We start from the raw sequence: 22,257 nt of genomic DNA, 5'->3' as shown, positions 1-22,257 counted from the left end.
ATCCATGTCTTCGTGTACCATTCGTTGCACCATTCGTTGTTGGAATAAATTCATTGAACTCTTGTGCAACTCTTGCACCATTCGTTGAGTCTTATTTCGATACTGAGTTTTTATAGCTTCTACCGAGCCGCAGCGCTGAGAGCTGTGCTGTCGCTTTCCGTTCACAGTCCTCACATATCGTATGCGAGATATGCAAGCAATACTGATCTGTGTACATGTCTGTGCACGTACCTTCCATCACAGCTACTGCAGTAAAATTCAGTGAACGCTTCCGATTACAATGATGCAAAATACGACTGGTTGTCCCCTGTCGCACCGCGGAGTGAAAGGGGGACTATGGTTTTCCCCAGTGCCGTGTATATTGAGAGTCTGGCCAACTGAAATACTGGAGCCATGTTGCATACCTAACTTAGCGCGCTGGCACTGCGAGATGTATGTCAGCTGTGGCAATCCTGTAGTTCTGTGACGAGGGAATCGATGTTATTACTGTTTGGTCGCAGATTTAATGAGGAACAACTAATTCAAGTTAATGTGACGTGTTGTTTGTTATTGGAATAATAAAATCTGCAAGCGGCGCCATTTATTCACACGAATTGTTTGCCTGTCACGGCACACGATTTATTGACAGCTGCATACAGCATACTGATAAATTTTATTTCTCTTGGCATGAAATTGCAATTTGATAGAATGGAGCTTGTATACAAGTTTCATCTATTATCTGGAAACGTAACATACAATATTCCCATAATGCTACGAAAGTACAATGTCTATTATTTTATTCATTAGCTTGGGTCACAAATGTTGTTATACTTTCGTTTTCAAAGTTGTTATACTTTCATTTTACGTTTTCAAAGAACACTTTACTCAGGAAACTGACACAAACAGTGACAAATATTGCGTCATAAACAAGTATTTCCTGATATATAAGCATATATAAACAGTGCATGTTACAGGGTATATGTATAATAAGGGATTGTGGAGCGGTGCTCTCACGTCGAACTCCAACAATATGGACGCGACAACGAGCTGATTTTCACTGAGCTGTTTATTCTGAGCTCGGCACGAATGCACTGAAAAAGGCTACGCTGAGTGGCAATATATCTTTCAAATTCAAACAGTAAGCCACGCCTCTCAACGGGGCGTGGTATGCAACCCGAGTGACCGCCCGCTGATTACGTCACCGGCCGGTACAAGAGAATTGTGTCTGGTAACCGCTACATGCGCCCCCCCAGAAGTCACTTGTACAGGGAGAGTCAGTTTGTGGGGGACCTTAATGACCCGGCCGAAATGACCCCTGGCGTTTCGTGTAGGGGTGGGAGGCGGCTTGGCGGCGGATGGTCGGGCGTGGGGCTTGGTCGACGGGGGACGGCCCCGCCATGGAGGAAGGGCCAACCGTGGAGGTTGGTCGAGGTCAAAATGGGCCGACGAAGCGGTCCACGGAGATATGGTCCGGTTTGCCGCCAATGTCTACGACGAACGACTTGTCGCCCCTCCTCAAGACCCGAAAATGGCCATCGTACGGTGGTCGGAGTGGTCCCTGGTGCGCGTCGTGGCGCACAAAAACGTACTCCGCTGTACAAAGCGCTGGAGGGACATGGGGTTGAGGACAGCCATGATGAGACGTGGGCACCGGGGCAAATCTCCTGGCGGCCTCCTGGAGGATAGAGCGTTGGCGAGCCGCGGACCAGGGGCCGGTGGCGTCGGGGATGAACTCCCCTGGCACGCGCAGTGGTTGGCTGTAGACCAGCTCGGCGGTAGAAGCCTGGAGGTCTTCTTTAGGGGCCGTCCGGAGGCCCAATAGCACCCACGGGAGCCTGTCAGCCCAACCGTCGTCCTGGAGGCTTGCCCTGAGAGCGGCCTTCATTGAGCGGTGAAACCTCTCGCACAAGCCGTTGGCCTGGGGGTGGTAGGCCGTGGTGCGGTGAAGTTTCACCCCCAAGGCCTGAGCGACCATGCCCCAAAGCTCAGAGGTGAACTGTGGGCCTCTGTCAGAGGAGATGTCCGAGGGGGCGCCAAAACGGGCGACCCAGGTGCCGATGAAGGCCTGCACCACGTCGGCGGACGTCGTTGACATCAGCGAGACGGCCTCCGGCCACCTGGTGGTCCTGTCCACCATCGTGAGGAGATGGGTGAAGCCCGCGAGGGGGGAAGGGGTCCCACCAGGTCCACATTGGCGTGGTCGAAACGCCGCGCGGGCACGTCGAATGGTGCCAACGGGGCCTGGGTGTGCCGGTGGACCTTCGCACGCTGGCAGGCGACACAGGCGTTGGTCCAGTCGCGGACGTCCTTCCGGAGCCCGTGCCAGACGAATTTCGCTGCCACGAGCTTCTGCGACGCTTTCCGGCCCGGGTGGGAAAGGCCGTGGATGGCGTCAAAAACGAGCCGTTGCCATCCAGCGGGTACAATGGGACGAGGTTGGCCCAGGGAAACGTCGCACAGGAGAACTGTGGCTGTGTCCTTGAAGGGGACGTCGGACAACCGCAGGCCCGTGTCCGCTGTCCGGAGGGCTTGCACCGCGGGGTCGGAGACCTGGTCCGCCGCCATGCGGGCGTAATCCACGCCGAGGTGGACGGTGCCCGCGACGGACCGGGAGAGGCAATCGGCCACAGCATTATCCTTGCCCGTGACGTGCCAGATGTACGTCGTGAATTCGGACATGGCGGAGAGGTGGCGCTGCTGACGAGCCGACCACGGCTCTGAGACCTAGGCCATGGCGAAGACCAGGGGTTTGTGGTCCACAAACGCCGTGAATGAGCGGCCCTCTAAAAGGTGGTGGAAGTGGCGAACCACCAGGTAAAGGCCGAGCAGCTCGTGGTCGAACGTGCTGTATTTGCGCTCGTTAGGGCTGAGCTCCCGGCTGAAGAAGGCCAGCGGTTGCTAAGCCCCGTTAACCCACTGCTCGTGTATGGTGCCCACCGCATAGTCGGAAGCGTCCGTGGTAAGGGCGATGGGTGCGTCGAGCGCCGGGTGCGCCAGCATGGTGGCGTTGGCGAGGGCCAGCTTAGCGCCCGTGAACACCCCGTCCATCTCCTCGGTCCAGGCGATGTCGTGCTTGGCCGGCTTACCCCTGAGGGCCTCGTACAGGGGGCGCCTGTGTTGGGCGGCGCGAGGTACGAACCGGTGGTAGAAGTTTACCATACCCAAAAACTCTTGCAGGGCCTTGATGGAGCAGGGGCGCGGGAAACCTTTAACGGCCTCCACCTTGGTCGGCAGCGGAACGGCCCCGCGCTTCGTGATGCGGTGTCCCAGGAAGTCGACGGCAGCCATGCCAAACTGGCATTTCGCCGGGTTGATGATGAGGCCGTGCTGGCTGAGGCGCGCAAAAAGCATGCGCAGGTGAAGGAGGTGCTCCGCCCGGGAAGTGCTGGCGATGAGAATGTCATCCAGGTAGACGAACAGAAAGGTGAGATCGCGCAGCACACTGTCCATCAGCCGCTGGAAGGCCTGGGCCGTGTTCTTAAGGCCGAAAGGCATTCGGAGGAACTCGAAGAGGCCAAAGGTGTAATTACAGCCGTATTCGGAACGTCGGCCGGCCGGATAGGTACCTGGTGGTCGCCCCGAATAAGGTTGTCCTTGGAGAAGATCACCTGCCCCGCCAAACGGGTGGAAAAGTCCTGGATATGCGGTATCGGGTACCGGTCGGGGGTGGTGGCGCCGTTGAGGTGGCGATAATCGCCGCACGGTCGCCTTCCGCCACCCGGTTTGGGTACGATGTGCAGGGGCGAGGCCCACGCGCTGTTCGAGCGCCGCACAATGCCCAACCGCTCCAGCACGTCGAATTCCGCCTTGGCCACGGCGAGTTTGGCAGGGTCGAGGCGACGAGCCCTGGCGTAGACCGGTGGACCAGTGGTCGGAATGTGGTGTTCGACGCCGTGTTTGACGGCGACGGCCGAAAACGTCGGCAGCGTGAGGGCGGGGAACTCAGCGAGGAGGCGGGTGAAGTCGTCCGCGACCGGGAGCGCGCAGGCTAGCCTGGTCGGTGCGGAGCCGCTCAACGAACAAGCGAGAGAGCTGAAGGTCTCCGCGTTGACGAGCTGACGGCATTTTACGTCAACCAAAAGTCAGTGGGCGCAAAGAAAATCCGCACCCAACAAAGCCATGGGCACGTTCGCCGTGACGAAATCCCACTCGAAACGCTGGCCCCCGAAGCAGAGTGCGACGCTGTGTGAACCGAAGGTGCGGATAGAGGAGCAAAGCACGGCCTGCTTGTCCTGCCCCGAGACGGGTATAACGCTCACCTGAGCTCCCGTATCGCACAGGAAACGCCGCCCGGACGCGGTGTCCATGATGATCAAAAGGTTGCCGGAATGGCCGACGCTCATGGCAGGAAGGGAGCGCCGGCCTGGTCGTTTCCTGACCCGCCGAAAGTGCACGGTGGGTGACACGTTCTGGCCTTCTGCCCGAACCTGGCGTTGTAGTAACACACGGTCCGCCCCGGTGGTGGCTGCGGCGCCGGTCGTGGCGAGTGCGGCCGATGGGGTGTCATGGCGGCCGCAAGGGGCGCTGAATCAGCCAGTGGCAGCGCTGGTCGAGGCGGGGGCGTTGCCTTGGCCGGGCCAGGTTTCCAGGCGGGCGCTCCAAAGTACCGCCCGGCCGAGAAAAATTTGTCGGCTTCCTTAGGGCGCGAGGGTCCTCGATTGCCGAGTTAGCCAAAGCTAAGCGTACCTGCCCGGGTAGCTGTCGGAGAAACAGCTCGCGAAAGAGGAAATCTGGGCGGTGTTCGCCGAGCAGGGAGAGCATGTGGTCCATGCACTCAGATGGGCGAGCCTCCCCGACCTCAGGCAGATTGAGCAGCTGTCGCGCGCGTTCAGCCTCAGTGAGGTCAAACGTACCGAGGAGTAGTCGTTTGAGTGCGCCGTACTTGTCATCGGCCGGCGGGCTCCGTAGAAGGCTCAAGACCTGGGAGGTGGTGGCGGCGTTTAGCGCGGAGACCACGTGGTGGAAGCGAGTCTCGTCCGCCGTGATGTGCCGCAGAGCGAACTGGGACTCCGCTTGGGCAAACCAGACGGCCGCATGTGATTCCCAGAAGCCAGGGAGCTTCAAAGCAACGGTCGACGCCATCGCCGTGTTCGTAAAAGGGGTCACCAATGTGGAGCGGTGCTCTCACGTCAAACTCCAACAATATGGACGCGACACAGAGCTGATTTTCACTGAGCTATTTATTCCGAGCTCGGCACGAATGCACTGAAAAAGGCTACGCCGAGTGGCAATATATCTTTCAAATTCAAACAGTAAGCCACGCCTCTCAACGGGGCATGGTATGCAACCCGAGTGACCGCCCGCTGATTACATCACCGGCCGGTACAAGAGAATTGTGTCCGGTAACCGCGACAGGATTATGTATAATACCTGATTTTCAGTTATTATACATAATCCCTTATATATATATATACCCTATACACTGCATATGTACACGAAAAATGTTACAGGGAATATGTATAATATATATATATGGTTGACTAAATAAGTGTTAAGCTCACCAGAGACCTAATACACACGTGTCTTGTCACTTTTGATTTGAAACCAATAGATATTAAGCGATTTCACTTTCCGAACATAAATATGAGTAAGGTGATGGATTCCATCCAACTCGGCGTATTTTAACCACCCAAATAGCACTTCTTTCCTTGTCTCGAGGAAATCTGTGCATTATACGACCTTGTCCTGGTCTAACAGAACATCCCCAAGCGGCACAACACACCATATTGGTTGATTTTATTGAAATATTACTCAAATGAAATATGCAACGATACGAAGCAATGGCACGTGTTACGGATCCTGGATTTAGGTGAATTACTATTCATGTCATTGCTTATTAATGTTTATTCTATTAAAGGTTGTTGTGGTTAAATGGTTAGAGAGGCTCCGGATAACAGGAGACCGGAAACGGGATAGTGAACCGGAAGAAGAAAAGAGAGACACGAGGTCCTGGAGAAGCGGCGATCTTCTTCTTCCTCGCCCAGCTCCGACGCGAGCGGTGTCGATATTGAGCAGCGTGGGGAACGCTGCGTTTGAAAGCCCGTCTGGCGAGAGGAGTTACCTGCGCGGGGTAATTACCGGTTACGCGTCAAGTTGCCGTGGGTTCGTGCACGGAACCAAGCGTCCGGCACAGTTCGCCTCAACGTCTACAAGGACGCGTACGGGTCGCACCTTGGGCCTCGCGCGCTTTGCGAGCCGCGCTTTGCTTTGCCCGCTTTGCTTTGCAAGGAGGTGTGCGCTGCAGCAGCTGTTCCCGGTACGCGACGTGCACGTTTGGAGCACGTCAGCCAGGGGTTCGTTCAACCGCCTGTGTGCGGAGAAGTCGACCTTCACCTTGGTCTGGAGGGGCCCAGAGACATTGTGAGGGACAGTGACCATTGAGGGGTCGTGAGTGGGGAAAGGGGGGAAATATATGAGATGGCCATCTTAGTAACATTGTTGATGGATTGTTGATTGTTGGTTGATGGATTGAGAATATATTATTAATTAATCCGGATCCTTGGTGTGGGGTTGCTTATTGACCTGAATTGTTTGTGTCTTTCATATTGATTGCCTTACGAAAGCGTATAGATCATATATCTTTCTGGCGGGGTCCTCCCACGGTCCGGGGGTCACCAAGACCAGGTAGTTACCGGGAGGACCACATAACACACGGAATGGGTGCAGCGGTAAAGCTGCTCGGCTGAGGTGGTATGCAAAATGGCGCCTGTAAACCACGTGACGCGGGCTCGACCAATCACGGCGGTAGTTGAGCAGATCAAAGGCTGCAGTGATGGTTGTGGGGTGTTGCAGTGATGGTTGTCCTTCTGGAAGTTTCTCCTATCTCCACACAGGATCTCTGGAGCTCAGCCAGAGTGACCGTCGGGTTCTTGGTCACCTCTCTTACCAAGGCCCTTCGCCCCCCGATTGCTCAGTTTGGCCGGGCGGCCAGCTCTAGGAAGAGTCCGGGTTGTTCCAAACTTCTTCAATTTAAGAATTATGGAGGCCACTGTGCTCTTGGGAACCTTCAATGCAGCAGAAATTTTTTGTAGGCTTGCCCAGATCTGTGCCTCGACACAATCCTGTCTCTGTGCTCTGCAGGCAGTTCCTTCGACCTCATGGCTTGGTTTTTGCTCTGATATGCATTGTCAGCTGTGAGTGTGCCTTTCCAAATCATGTCCAATCAATTGAATTTACCACAGCTGGACTCCAATCAAGGTGTAGAAACATCTGAAAGATGATCAAGAGAAATGGGAGGCACCTGAGCTAAATTTCAAGTGTCATAGCAAAGGGTCTGACTACTTTTGTCAATGTGATATTTCAGTTTTTTCTTTTTAATAAATTTGCAAAACTTTCTAAAATCCTGTTTTCTCTTTGTCATTATGGGGTATTGAGTGTAGATTAATGAGGGAAAAAATGAATTTAAACGATTTCAGCATGAGGCTGCAACATAACAAAATGTGAAAAAGTGAAGGGGTCTGAATACTATTATGTCGGGGGGGATACAGGAATATCTAGAGCCAGGTAGATCTGCATTGGTAGGTATCCGACTGTCGTGATAGGGAATCTACCTGTAATACGTTATATGTTTAGCCGGATGTCGGTATAAGCTGTATTGGTGTCCCCGCCATGGGGGGCGGGGCATGCTAAGTAGTGCAGGGATTATGGTTAAAAATTCCTTTGTTTGTCGTCCCCTCTGTCGCCAATCCAGTGTCCCTTATGGCAAAGCATTCACATAGACACTAGATAGATCCCTTAGTGCACAACAGTAATTAAATCCCCTCCCTTACAAAAAGACGCACCGGAAAGACAAGCAGGAAGCGGCCGCGTACAACGCCAGCGGGGGCGTCAAACAGCGAGCAAGGCAGGCTATCGCCACGCCCAGGGAATGTGTGATTGGTTGAGGCGGAAGGCGCGAAGATTTGGCCAATCGGTGCGGAGGGCACCAAGCCGCTCCTTAGAAGTAGGTGGCTGATTGGAGGGAAGGCGCGAGAAGGTTCGAGAGACCACGAAGAATCGAGGCTCTGATTGGGAACGCGCCAGATTGACGTCACATGCCAGGTGACAAAAGGACTCGCTGGACGACATTTTCTCTCTCCCCTCGTGCTTGAAGCTAGCTTTCTGCTCTGTGCTGGACTCTTGCCTGGGTTGATTCCCGCTCTTCCCTGCGTTCCTGACTGGTGGTCGTTGGTTCCTTCATGTTCTTGGAGCGGTGCTCGGAGCTTGGAGCGAGGCTTGGTGCTGTGAGGGAAAGGGACCTCGTGTGCGACCAACGAGGAGCTTGAAGTGGGGCGTGCAGCGAGGCGTTTGGTGAGGCCTGACGGTGCGCGAGCGGGCGTGCAACGGGGCCTGTTCCCCGCCGACGTCGAAGCCACGGCGGGCTTGCGTGCTTGGAGCCGACGATTCCTTGACTGCAGACTACAGACAGATAAGCTCGCACCACATTTCACAAATACCCGCCATAACGTTTTATTTTTCTTAATTCATTTTCCTTTGTCTCGTATCCGAAGTGTGAGTGGGGACGTCCCGATTGGGACATTTTATTACCGGCGCGTATTTTCCTGTCCCACTATTCATTGTAAAATAAACTCTTGTATTATTTTCTTTTCCCTTCAAAATCTTGTGTTCGTTTGAGTTAATCCCCTGCAGGATCGGAGCTGCAGTCGGATCGCTACAGGTACGTGCTTGCCGCCTCTTCTTCTTAATTCCTCCTCCCGCACTTTTATAGCCAAAACCGTATTTGATCGTCACCTCAAGTAAAGCTGTTCGGTCATCCGCGAGCCCCGGTATTAACCGAAGGGATCGTGCGACAATACTTTCTGAATGCACTGTATATACTGTATACATATATGTTCAACAATGAATGAAAAAATAAATCTCACAAATACAGTGTATCCAATCAACAGGTTGTAAAAATATTTTCCAAACGTGTCTCAATGCATTTGTAATAGTTGATAAACAATGACGAGGATCACATTCCGAGACACCGACCACCTACCAAGTGGAACCTTTCATGAACTTCACCATTTCAGCAAAATAGGAATTAATTTAGTTTGTGCAATGTTCATATCTGATCTTACCTTGAGCCTACCCTTTCTCAAAGTAACACCATCTGATACTTGATAAACGGAAGTACCAGCAATCGAGTTTTGTCCCATTCCTCCTGTGAAAATGAGTTGTGTTGTCCATACTTATGTTCACAAATCAGAACTGTATTCAGAAAGACATTCTACTCCACACTATGAGCTTGTTCATTGTGAGTATCTTTGAAGTGTCAAATAAATTGCTCAATTTGCAAAATGGGCTTGTGTACCTTCAGATTGGATATCTCTCAAACATGGAAACATGCTATTCCTGGGTAACTTTACTCTTGATTTGCAAACAAAATTTTTAGAAACAAATTTTGGAATGCTGCGAAAGTTCATCACATCAGAAGAAACATAATTTGTTGAATAGATCATACCTGGGAAATAGGTTCACGTTGTATGCTTTGTTGAGGTTGATTGTCAAACTCCTTGTTCATGTGAAAATTCCAATGATTTCCAAATCCTCAGAAAGTGATGCTGCAATGGTACATCTGCCACTTGAGAGGGAACTCCACAGTGAATGTGGAATGAAGAATTATCTGATCAATTGGTTGAATTATGTTTTAATCAAAGAGAAGAAAGTTCCCATGGACAACACTTCAGTGGACCACCGAGATCCATCACTACGAATATTATTGGGAAAGGTTTTGCCATTTAAAATGCCTCTGATTGTGGACGTTGATGATTTCTGATGTTGATGGAAGACTTTCAGCAAAGCGATGGAAATCCTCACCAAAAGATTATCATTAAAGGGTCTTATGCTCTTTGATTTAGACATCTATTAAAATAGCTCATCTATCTTATAAAGTAAAAGCTTCATCGCTTTCGATTCTAAATTATAAAGGAAGACAAAACTCTACATCTTGTTCAGTCTGTAAGTCATTGTTGTGAAAGAGGTTTTCACTTTAATTATTGTTATTTTTCCAGTTTATAAAAATGCTCAAAGAAAGTATCTGCTCTTGGAAGACAAAAGACTTCCATTTTGTCTAATAACTTTTGGCTTGATCAAAGTGATATTTTGACCTGAGATATTTTTTATCGGATATTCTTATCTTTCCATGATCGTAAAAATTCATGTTCCAAAATAGTAAACAAAATATCAGCAAACTACTGTGGAAAAATACCTGTCACATTTTCATGAAGAACTCGATGTTATGAAGAGAAATGCAATGTAAATCTGATGCAAGTTGTACAATCTGCTCCACAAGTAACCCTGCATATCACATGAGTTTGAGAAATGCTTGGTTTGTGTAGAATCATTGGATTAAATATGTCGGATAATTGTGAATCATAAAAAATGTCCAACAAACCTTTTATATTTGTTATTTTGTCTCTTTGTCAGGTAACACAGATAATGTTTCGGTCAACGGTACGACACCAACACCCACTGAAGGTAATCTTTTGGCTTTGTATCAAACCTTTGTGGGAGTAAAAAACTTATTTCATGAAATAAGTTACGAGATGAATCATTGAAATTGTCATAACAAGTCTTAAATCGGATTATATATTGCTTGGTTTATGTAGAATCATTGGAACAAGTGTATCTGGAACAATGCATAAACATGTACAACAAACCTTTAAAATGTGTAATTTTGTCTCTTTGTCGGGTAACACAGATGTTTGGTGGGACATAATGACACCAACACCTCCTGAAGGTAATCTTTGTGCTTTGGATCTAACCTTAGTGTGAGTAAAAAAAACTTCCATGAAAGAAGTCATTCAATGAATCGTTTAAATTGTCATAACAGGTTTTAAAATAGATTATATTTTGTGAAATGTTATTTTGAGAAAATTTATTGATGAATTGCTATATTTGATCTCCTTTTGTATGTAATCAATGAAATGTTAAATAGAACAAACCTGGCTTTTCTTCTTCAACTTAATCATCTTGTCCTGAAGAACACGAATAATTGAGAGCAGCATTTGGTGGGCAAATTAGCCTGCTCGTTGTATCATCGCTGAGATACAGTGAGAGGATATACACTGTGAAACTGCTGTTTGAATACAGATTATTTTCATGTTTTTGGCATACAAACATCATCTGTTTTAAAATGTGCCATTGTTTCTTTAAAAGGTGCCACACATTAATTATATGATCAGCTGGGGAGCAACTGTGATGACTACGACAGAACCCACTTAATTAAAGGAGTACAAAAACGCGCGCTGAACCTGAGACTAGTGTGTATGGCATTGATCCAGCCAGGAACACACAAGACAAACCAAAGTGTGCCAAAGGCAGGGGCGGATCCAGGAATTTCAAGACGGGGGGGGGGGGTGGTTGAAGCTATAGCGCTGGGGGGGGGCACAGGGGGGTCTGGGGGTTCTCCCCCAGGAAATTTTTAAAAATTGATCGTCAGAAACGGCATTTCGTGCGTTCTTGGAAGTTTCTGCAGTTCCTTGTGTTCTTCCCTGGTCCAACAGTTCGACAGATTCGCGATGACTAATGGTCAGATAGAGGAACTGGTGAAACGACTTGCTCAGCTGTTCCTTCTGCTATAAATTGATGAATTTTGTAGGTGTGTGTGTGTGTGTGTGTGTGTGTGTGTGTGTGTGTGTGTGTGGTGTGTGTGGTGTGCATGCGTGCGGCATGTTTTTTGTGTAGTTCTACTGGAGCTTTCTGATTTGTGTAGTCCTCGCGAAATGATTGTTAGGATCTCCTGAGTTAATTAGGCTAATTAACAACAAAGAATCCAGAAGAATTCCCATGTTTCTAAATGCACGCCATGTTAACGTGTATGGAGCAGCTTAATAGGTCCTTCCATGGCATGCCATTCTCATTACTAAATAAGTAACAAAAACAATGATAATATTTTACAAAGCATTTATTCCAACTCAAGCACTATAGCAGGCAGGTATGCTGCAAGGCCATGAAAGGCGATGAAAATTTGGTCCATTTGGACCAACGGGCTCACTTGTCGTTATAAAAGACCTGCGCACTCCCATAGTGTGAAATGATGGCGATGACAGACTGTGTGCTGGGCAAAGCCCGGCATCGCCATGCGGCAAGGTTGTGAAGCTCAAGGTAGGGGGTTCTCCCCACAAAAGATAGGATAGCGATAGGACAGCGGAATGTGAATTATTTTATTCATCGTAAATTATGCTATTTTGGAATAGACGGCGCTTGTGTTTTTGAATGAAAATGTCACATACATCATGTGGGGATATGGTGTATGTTCATGAGGGCCAGAGATGCCATCCGATTTTCTCCCATGGAATATCTTATGTCGGTCTTCAGACGACGCAGGCAAGAAAATGAGCGTTCGGCCTCACAGGAGCCTACAGGGAGGGTGCATCCAATATGGAGTAGGACTTTGATGGATGGAAATTCGTCTCCATCTCCTGTGCAGAAACAATCCATGAATGTGTTTGGAAGCGTGTTGTTGGGCTTCCTTCTCCAAAACATCTGCCAGTCTCTAAGCTCATTTATCAGTCCTGCTGGATGTTCCATGTCGTTTTTCCAACGCAACAGCTTCTGATGTCGGGCTGGAATGTCGCAGGTATCGGCGATTATTGCGGATGGCATCAGCAGAAACAGATCACTACCTTCGCGATTTTCAGCACAGAATCGGGTGTCCATTTCCTGGCTGAGGTGGTCGAGAAATGGAATGCACATGTTTCTGAGGTAGAACAGCAAGGGAGTATTGGCGGCAGTGTTCAGACGATGGATTTGTCGTTTTACAACTCTCGGCATTGTGACATCACCTCCTACAGATTATAGCATGGCCTTGGCGTAATCGAACCACAGAGAGAATTCTGTTTCTGCATTTGACCGTAGTTGAGTGAGCGCGTCCTTCTTGTCGTCAATCATAGAGTATGCCTCCAGCACATCCATACCGTTGCGTTGCAGCTTGTGGGCAAGACCTTTTAAAGTATGTAGGCTGTTCTTCACTGAAATGAATACAACAACAAACTGAAAAGACGTCAGTGAACTCAGAATTCCCGGTGCAGACACGCGGCTATCACGGTCCCACCCCCAGGAATTCTCATCACCGTCGGGATTTACAATCCTGTCCAAACAAATACAGACAAACGGATATAACTCTTCGACTGTCTCGTAACAAGTATGTGTCTCCACCCACCTCGTCTTGCACAGACCTTTCAGTTTTTTTGCTGAGGTTTCCTCTTCTTGCTCAGATAAGGTCTTTTCAAGGTACTGTTGGCTCTTGGATGAGTTCTTGAAAAATCTATAAAGCTCATTAATGGTATCAATCATATTGCGAACCATGGATAGTCTACACGCTGCTGCGATAGACAAATGTAGCACATGACTGTTGCAGTGAGTGTGGAGCGCCAAAGGCTGGACAGCTTTAATCTGCGCTTGAGTTCCGATTCTGGATGACGCCATTGATGATGCACCGTCATAGCTTTGCCCTCTTGCCTTACTGATGTCCACACCTCTTCTGAATAAACAATCTATGATGGCCTTTCCTATAGCTTCCCCAGTAGTTCTCTCTAGCTCTACGAAATCAAAGAATACTTCTTTAACTGAAGGTTGTGAGGCCAGGGTGTCGAGGAACCAGAGCTAAATACTGAGAATTTCATGGTTGGAATGAAGCTCCGTTACCTCATCACCTATGATGGTGAAAAATCCTCCCTCCTTCAAACACTTGATCAGTCCATCTCTAATCTGGCTACCAATGATCTCTATCACTTCGTTCTGGATGGTCTTAGAGGTACAGTGGGCATTCTTGTTGCCACTCAGCAGATGCTCCCGTCAGATCTCATCGTTTTCAGCAATGTGACTCAAAATGGTGAGAAAATTTCCTTTGTTTGAGATATCATCACATTTCAGCGAATTGTCGTCTCGATGTCCCCTGAGTGCTATGTTCTGCGGACCGCAGGGCAGCACCACACCGACAATTTGTCGGAGGATGTGTAGATTTTTTTCATAATTCAATTTGTTCTGCTCGGAAATCAAATATGATATTCTGTGGGTCGGATTTCGGCCACTTTCCATCAAATCATTAGCAGCAAGCATAGCTTGTTTATGGTAGTTCAGTGAATCGTGTGTCGCCAGTGCACCATCTGTACCAGTTGCTTTCCGTAGGTTGGTTAAGGGTGATCGAACTAGCACCCCTGACTTAATTTGATCATTTTTTGGAGGGAACATAACACAAAACTTACACATCCCACCTCCAAGTACAGAACTGTAAGCCAACCATTTGTAACGATGGAGCCACTCTCTGCAAAAATTCAGCACATATGAACCATTTTGTCCCTTACGGTTGATCCGTTGAACACACAGGGAATCAAAATGTTGTGGGCAGTGATGCTCGTTTAAGCACTTGATTTTCTCGTCACCCGGAAGCGACTCAATACGAACATTATCGGCCACAATATCACCGACATCATAAGCTGGCGGGGCCTGTTTGCCTTCCAACACAGGCACTGATTTGTCATTTGTTGCATCACTCACTTTAAGAGTGTTTGTATTGCCAAGGGGATCGGAAGACGTGGTTGCTTCATTACGGCGTACTCGTACCTCGGGTTGGGCTTCAGTTGCTGGTGCTGCTGCAGGCCTACCCAGTGGGTGTTGTGCCTCATCTGTTGTTATAGTATGGTCTGTCGCAGTGATGGACGAAAATAAGTCCGTAATCCTCCTTTTTTTTGGATCTTCCATGACACTCACTCGTTTTGACCTTTTTCTTAAGACAAAGTAAGTGATCCGATGTTTGCCGATATGATACCTCTGCAGACCGCATTGACCAGTTTCCTCAGCGCTCAGCAATGCATTATTGGATGGACGAGTCCACTAACGTGCTCGACGAGGGGTGTTGATAATAGGATTGTACTATTGTGAACGTACCCCACGTCGAGCGATTTAATGAACTCGTCGACATAGCACATGAGCATCGATCCTGTACACACACGAATAAATTAACACAAACATGAAGAGAAATTTCAATTCTGCGCAAACTGTACTGCAACCATTATAATTGTGCCCCGCTGTAAACGAGTTTCAATGTTATGCTGTATATTTATGCTCCGCCCATGTTTGCATCATACATATCATGCTCCACCCATGTTTTCCTCATCACATATTCAATTCATGCTCCACCCATGTGTTGCGTCATCAGCATGGCATTACCTTCAAGCCATATCCGCTGGAGTGGCTGCTGCTGATTATTTCGCTTTGGACGGTGGATTTATGTGATGAAAGTATGGTTGTTTATCGTCGCACTTGGAGTGTTTTATAATAAAGCAAAAGTTATTCAAAACCTCTGAGCGTTGGTAATCTGCCTGGAACGTTCCTTGTTCAAAATCATCTGGACACGAGGGCTGTTCCAGGATATTCATAGGTTATAATTCATCAAAAATCCAGAGTGGGGGGGGGGGGTGTGGGGGTGGGTGTGCACCCCCTGCACCCTCATCCTGGATCGAAGGGGGGGTGCGCACTCCCTGCACCCCCCCCCTGGATCCGCCCCTGAAAGGTGGGGGAGCTTTGGTGGCCCGTCCATTCGAGTGGCGCAGGAAGGCACGTACATAATTGTCAGCTCCTTTTATTCATTCAGCTTGTACTGGCTTGTACTTGATTGTGCTGGGTTATACTGCGCTCGATTTTCTTCGCACTGCGAAGTCCAAAGGACAGGCGTACTACCTCACCTGGCTGTTTGGCCCTTGCTCATCTTCCTACACATCTCTGGGGAATGTCTTGCATAAGCTGTATGCACCGTGTCATAGATGCCGTAACATTGGCCACGCTGCAGCCAGCCACTTGAACCCTCCTGCCGATGGCTGAGGCCATAATGATGCCATGTGCTGACTGCCCGGCATTGCCAGTCACCAACTTTCTGGCCACATGGCCTGAAAGACATAAAGAGAGGGAGTAAAAGGAAAGCACACCACGGGGAAGAAGAAAAAGGCTTACAGAACATCCTGAGCACGAAGGAGAGGACACAATCATAGAGCATGTGAAGAAGAAGAATAAAAAGGGAGGACAAAACCAGGTTTGACAGGGAGACAGGATAGGCCATGGGCCACATATGGTCCACGAGCATCCCCCCCACCTCTAAACCAAACCAACTTTTTTTTGAAGCCCAGAGGCATACTAAACACGATTCCAAATGTTACCAAGAAAAATTTAGGGATGCAATGCCCATTTCGGCTCAACAAAGTAGGGTACCCTCATAATTATGCCGACGCTCTCCGACGTCGACCGAACTTTGACTACTGATTATAATCTTCCACCAGAGGCCTCAAATAGCTCCTATTTCAATATATGATATACCAAATGAAAGATTATGAGCTGTTCTTTTTGAATATGTGGTAAATGAAACTATTGGGACAACTAGTTAAATAAACAGCTCTGCGGAACACAATAATTCAACCCGCGACTGCTTCTTCAATGAAATATTGGTATTTATTTCACAATCAGATTTTTTAACATTTATTTACATGGAAACTTTTCAATGTTGTATTAATCTCTTCATCGTGTATTACATTTGCTTTCAGGCGATACCTTCATATTTTTTCTAACAAGAGCCAATCTGAAATAACAGCCATTTGAATGTTTTAGATTCAACGTTTTGGAACGTTAACATGTACTATATTAACAATCCAGTTGCACAGCAATACCTATATTACATAACGTTTTTATATGCATATATACTAAACTGATTTTAAATTTCTTTTGTTGAGAATACAAGATACTAAGCAAACATGTTTATTTATTTTAATCAATAGTTGTGACTCTATCCAATATGGCCATCACATAGTGCCAAAAATCGCTTAACCCTCAAAGCTTTGACAAAGAGAATGTACACATATTCTGCTAAACATGTTTGTTACACACACAATACTAAAAAAACCACACACACACACACACCCCTAAACACACACACCTACACACACACACACACACACACACACACACACCCACCAATAAGCCGTTTGCCCGGGTGTGGTGCCCACAGCCATCGGCGGTCACAGACACACAGACATTTCATTTTGAATTATACATATCAAATATAACATAAAACACAGGAACACATCTGGTTAATCAATTACATTATAGACAAATTTGAAACATGGATAAACATGATTTAGTGTTCATTCTATGTCACTGTCTGTTTCATCTCCATCCAGGGTACTGTTCTCAGCCATGAGTGCATCATCATCATCATCGTCGTCGTCGTCGTTATCGTCGTCGTTGACTGTACCAGGAGCAACGGTACGGGCTAGATCCGAGAGTTGTGCAGGCAACATAGTTCCGTCATACCACAGAGGTTCGAGATGCTCGTCTGTTTGTGTCCATCCGTGGCCATTGTGTGCCAGCGGAACATCAGGTTTAGGGATATGTGGTCGTTTCCAGATTCCCACTTGATAGTTGACTCACGCAATGTGCTGAAGCAAGCTTCTTCTACAGGGAGGTAAAGTGGCCATGTCGATGTTTTGTGAAGGCGTTAGTATCTCATCATGAGCACATAGCTCATTTATCCTGAGGAGTCGCAGGTCATCCACTTTTAAAACCCTTGGTCTACCATAGATGGCACATGTGAAGGCTTCAAGGTCATCCAGAAGCTGTGAAGGAATGTCCCAAGTATCACCCAGCTGTGCCAACACTGGAACATATCGAGGGATTTTCAGCAGTGTTTTCATAGGCTTTACTTTTCCTATCCCTCTGAATGCACTTGTTGTATCACAGCCGCAAAAGGCATGCAGAGCCATGAGAGCCGTGCAGTATTCGTGGGAGTAGTTATGGGCCAGTTCTGAGATATTGATCAGCTTCTTTTTATTCCCTGTTCCTGTGTCAAAGAGGACTGTGATATCAGCCAGTCGGTGTGCATAGTGCAATAGAATGAAGAAGACGTCTGTGTCAGGACTTTTCACTCGCACATAGTTGAAGTTCTTGCTTTGAGCATACTCACAGTAGAGTATAATCCTCGAGTCTGTTTCTTCTTGTGATGAGGTCATCGAATCTAATAAGTGTGATGAAGTTGTTGTCCCATCTTCAGATGTCAGCTTACGTGGCACCCCATCACATATCAGTATCACGTTTCGTCCATGAAGCTTTGAGGCATACTCATCCGTTCTCCACAACCTGAGCAACATCTGGATAAATTGAAGTTTGTTCTCGTCATTTGACAGGAACTGTTTCCAGTCTGGAGGCTTCTTGGTCGCTCCTCCTTTGATGATCAATTTGTTCCCAACACCTCTCCTCTTCCGTTCCATTGCTTTAACAGAGGTTGGCAGGTACATGTCTGTGCTGAATATGACGTTGTGAGTGTTTGACATGGTGTCAAAAACTTTAGAGCAGATTTCACTGAAGCTTCCGGGAAGATCTTTGAGATAGTAGAAGCATGCATTGCCATCATGCACAGTGAGGGTGTCGTTCTCTGGTGGTATGATGGCATTCTCACACTCCTTGGTCAAGTGGTGAAAGGCTTTACTCTTGTCTGTTTTCGCGAGAAATCCATCTGAAGTCCCAAGGCTGTAAGAAACTGGAGTCAGGGGATATGTCATCAGCTCCTTGAGATCGAGTTGTAGTCCTTCGTTTTGAGACTTCATGAATAGCTTGAAAGCAACATTGCCTTGTTGTTTGTATTGTATGACTTTTTGCTTTCCTGAGCTGATGATTGATACCTTGTTCATGCTTCCCAATGTCCGCAAGTTCATTCGTTTTACGGGCTCAAAGAACTTGCTGTCAGTCTGGAGTCGCTTGATAATGAATGCTTCTTTAGCACGTCTGCCCAGGTTCTCAGCTGCTAGTACGTCCTTGACAACATCATCCGATACTGCTGCACCAGATGAAAGGATCAGGAGTTTATCTTTGGTTTCCACGTCAAATGGATTCAAGAAGCTTTCAATAGCCTCGCAAGTTTTCACAACATTTTTCTCACTTCGAAGGATCTCTGTTGGGCGAACGTCTCGATGTTTCATTCCCTCTCCAGAGTCGGCCAGCATATTTGCCATGCTGAGAGTAGCATTAACATACTGCGACCTTGCATGTGTGGTTCTCACCCAGCGCTGGTAGGCACTGTAATTCGTCATTATACCTGAAATTCCTGTACCTCCACCACCATGAGACTTGGTGTTACATATTTATGTGAATGTATGCGAATTACCATTCAGGTCTTTGCTTATCCGTGTGTAGTATATTAAGTTGTTGTGTAGTTGTTGTGGTTGGAGGGTCAGGAGCCCTTCTGAGGGAGTGGCCGGAAACGGAAGTGACCGGAAACGGAAGAGAAAAAGACACGAGGAAAAAGGACGAGGATTCTTCTTCCTCGCCCCGCTCCGACAAAAGGTGGGATCGACCTTGCGCTGCGTGGAAAAGCGGCGTTCCGATCCGAAGCCTGTCTGGCGAGAGGAATTACCGGGACGTGTTCCTGCCCGGTGGAGACGGCAAGTTGACGTGGGGCCGTGCATCGACCCGCGTCTGGCCTCGTTCGCGGCACCGTCCAAACAGACGCGTGCGGGTCGCACGTGGGGGCCTAACGCGCCTTGCAAGCGGCGTGGGGTTTGGCTTGCTTTACCGTATCCGCTTCGCGTGGCCACGAGGGGCTGCAGCCACGGTGCCTGGTACGATACCTGCCCGGTGGAAACACGTCCACCCGGGGTTCGTTCAACCGCCCGAGTGTGGTGACAGCGACCATCATCTTGGTCAGGAGGGGCCCAGAGACATTGTGCGGGACCGAGACCAAAACGGTGTCGTGAGTACTCACCGGGACACACGTATATAAGATGGCCATCTTACTCATAGGAAAGTGCTTGTGAATTGGGAATTGTTGATGGTTGTATATGGTTGATTGCTCGGGGAATATCTCCGTGGTTGTGTCATTGCAATTGTATGGTCATTCCCATTGAAATATATCCTTGAACGTCAGTTGTCTCTTGGGTGAAATTCATATGGATTGCGTGGCGAAAGCGCATATATAATACAGCTTTCTGGCGAAGTTCCTCTCACGGTCCGGGGGTCACCGAGACCAGGTATTCACCGAGGGGACCACGTAACAGAATTGGGGGCCCGTCCGGGATTTAAAATTGTATAAAATAATAAAATAATAATTTTTTATTAATTAAAATTTATTAATTAATTATTAATTGGTAATTTTTTTTTTGGAGAAATTGGGGTAAAGTCTTGGGTGAAGGTTAACAGGTGTTAACGATAGACACCATGGCGTTTGTGGCACAGAACTTTGGGGTAACCCCGAGTGAGGCACAGTTCCGAGCGTTGCTAAAGTCGGACCTCTTGAAATTGGCCAAACATTTTAACTTGGAGGTCCGAACTAATTTGAGGAAGGCAGAGTTGCAGGCCACGGTGATACAATCTATGGTGGGATTAGGAACATGGGACGAGTTAGCCTGGGAGTGGCTACCCGAAGAACCAGAAGACGTGGAGCTCCGGAAACTGGAGTTGCAATTACGGAGCCAGGAACGGATCAAAGAAGAAGAAAGGAAAGCAGAAGAGAGGAGAGAAGAGAAACAAGCAGAGGAAAGGAGAGTGGAACGAGAACTCCAGGAAAGGTTAAAAGAAGAAGAAAGGAAAGCAGAAAAGGAAAGAGCAGAAGAAGAAAGGAAAGCAGAAGAGAGGAGGGAAGAGAAACAAGCAGAGGAAAGGAGAGTGGAACGAGAACTCCAGGAAAGGTTAAAAGAAGAAGAAAGGAAAGCAGAAAAGGAAAGAGCAGAAGAAGAAAGGAAAGCAGAAGAGAGGAGGGAAGAGAACAAGCAGAGGAAAGGAGAGTGGAACGAGAACTCCAGGAAAGGTTAAAAGAAGAAGAAAGGAAAGCAGAAGCAGAGGAAAGGAGAGTGGAACGAGAACTCCAGAAAAGGTTAGAAGGGAGAAAAGCAGAGGAGAGGAGAGCTGCAAGGGACCTCGAAGCAGAGGAGAGAAAAGCGGAAAGGGAATTAAAGGAACGTGACATGGAGCTTCAGCAAGAAATCAAATTCAAGGAGCTGGAGTTAATGAGAGAACGGGGAGAGGCACCACCCTTGCGGACGGGGTCGACACCTAACCAGAAAACCTGGGATGTGGGCAGACATGTGAGGCTGGTTGCACCGTTCAGTGAAAAAGAAGTCGCGAAATTTTTCCCACACTTTGAGAAAGTGGCTCGACAATTAAACTGGCCGGAGGAGGCCTGGACCATACTCGTGCAAAGTGTGCTGGTGGGGAAAGCTCAGGAAATTTATTCGGCGCTACCAATGGACCAATGTGCAGATTATGAGGTACTGAAGAAGCACATCCTCAAGGCCTATGAGTTGGTTCCGGAAGCTTACAGGCAAAAATTCAGGAATGCCAGGAAGAGGGAGAGTGAGACCCATGTGGAGTTTGCCAGAGTGAAAGAAAACATGTTTGATCGGTGGTGTGAGTCAAAAGGAGTCGGGAAAGACTTCGAGACATTGCGGGACTTGATCCTGGTGGAGGAATTCCAGCAGTGTGTCCACGAGGACATCAAAGTGTACCTGCAGGAAAAGAAGGTACCAAAGTTGTGGGACGCAGCCACCATGGCAGATGATTATGCCTTAACCCACCGAATAGGGGTCCACGAACCTAACTCCTCGCCTAGATCTCCGCAGGGGAGGTGGGGAACAGCAGGTGCGGAGAACGACCATACATGGCAGCGGCCTCGAGATGATTATGGGGACAACTATGATACCCCACCGGTTCGAAATCAGAGGGATGCGGGCCCAAGACAAACTTATAGTTCGGGGGGCCCGAGGCAAACCCCGAGTTTTTCCTCCGGGCCTACTTGCGCGTTTTGCAAGAAACCTGGACACTTGATGTCCAGTTGTTACCTCATGAAAAGGGACAACCCAGAGCGGAGTCCGACTATTACAACTCCGAATGCGATGGCTAGCGTAAGAAATCGCCATCAAAAGGGTTACCAACCATTCATTTCAGAGGGGTTTGTGACACTGGATGGAGCCTCGACTAACCGGAGACCGGTTAGGATATTGAGGGACACAGGGGCCCATCAATCTTTAATGCTTGAAGGCATTTTGCCATGGTCCGAGGAGACGGCAACGGGGGATAGTGTTCGTTTACAGGGGATCGGGGGTGGTGTTAGTGCTCCCCTTCAGGTCATCCAGTTGGAGTCCGATTTGGTGTCAGGACCGGTCACCGTCGGTTTACAAGCCACGCTTCCTGTAGAGGGTGTATCTGTGGTTATCGGGAATGATTTGGCCGGGGGTCAAGTTTATGGTAACCTGAGGGTTGGTAAAGAGCCCAGCAGGGAAAATAACACCACACCAGCTCGGGATGGCGACAAAAGTGCCA

The 22,257-nt window shown here is 48.3% G+C and overlaps 1 protein-coding gene across 1 annotated transcript in view; it reads left to right on the top strand.

The window, feature by feature from the left end:
- LOC144892624 (scavenger receptor cysteine-rich domain-containing protein DMBT1-like) overlaps window positions 1-22,257 on the top strand; it is a 698,155-nt gene that overhangs the window by 38,815 nt on the left and 637,083 nt on the right. Inside the window, exons 2-3 of the mRNA XM_078780037.1 lie at window positions 10,387-10,437; window positions 10,661-10,699. Coding sequence (XP_078636163.1) covers window positions 10,387-10,437; window positions 10,661-10,699 — 90 coding nt within the window. The remainder of the gene's footprint in view (window positions 1-10,386; window positions 10,438-10,660; window positions 10,700-22,257) is intronic.

Source organism: Myxine glutinosa, chromosome 6, assembly GCF_964187855.1.
Source record: "Myxine glutinosa chromosome 6, kmMyxGlut1.1, whole genome shotgun sequence".
Taxonomy (NCBI): Eukaryota; Metazoa; Chordata; class Myxini; order Myxiniformes; family Myxinidae; genus Myxine; species Myxine glutinosa.
This window is presented reverse-complemented; position numbering and strand designations above follow the sequence as displayed.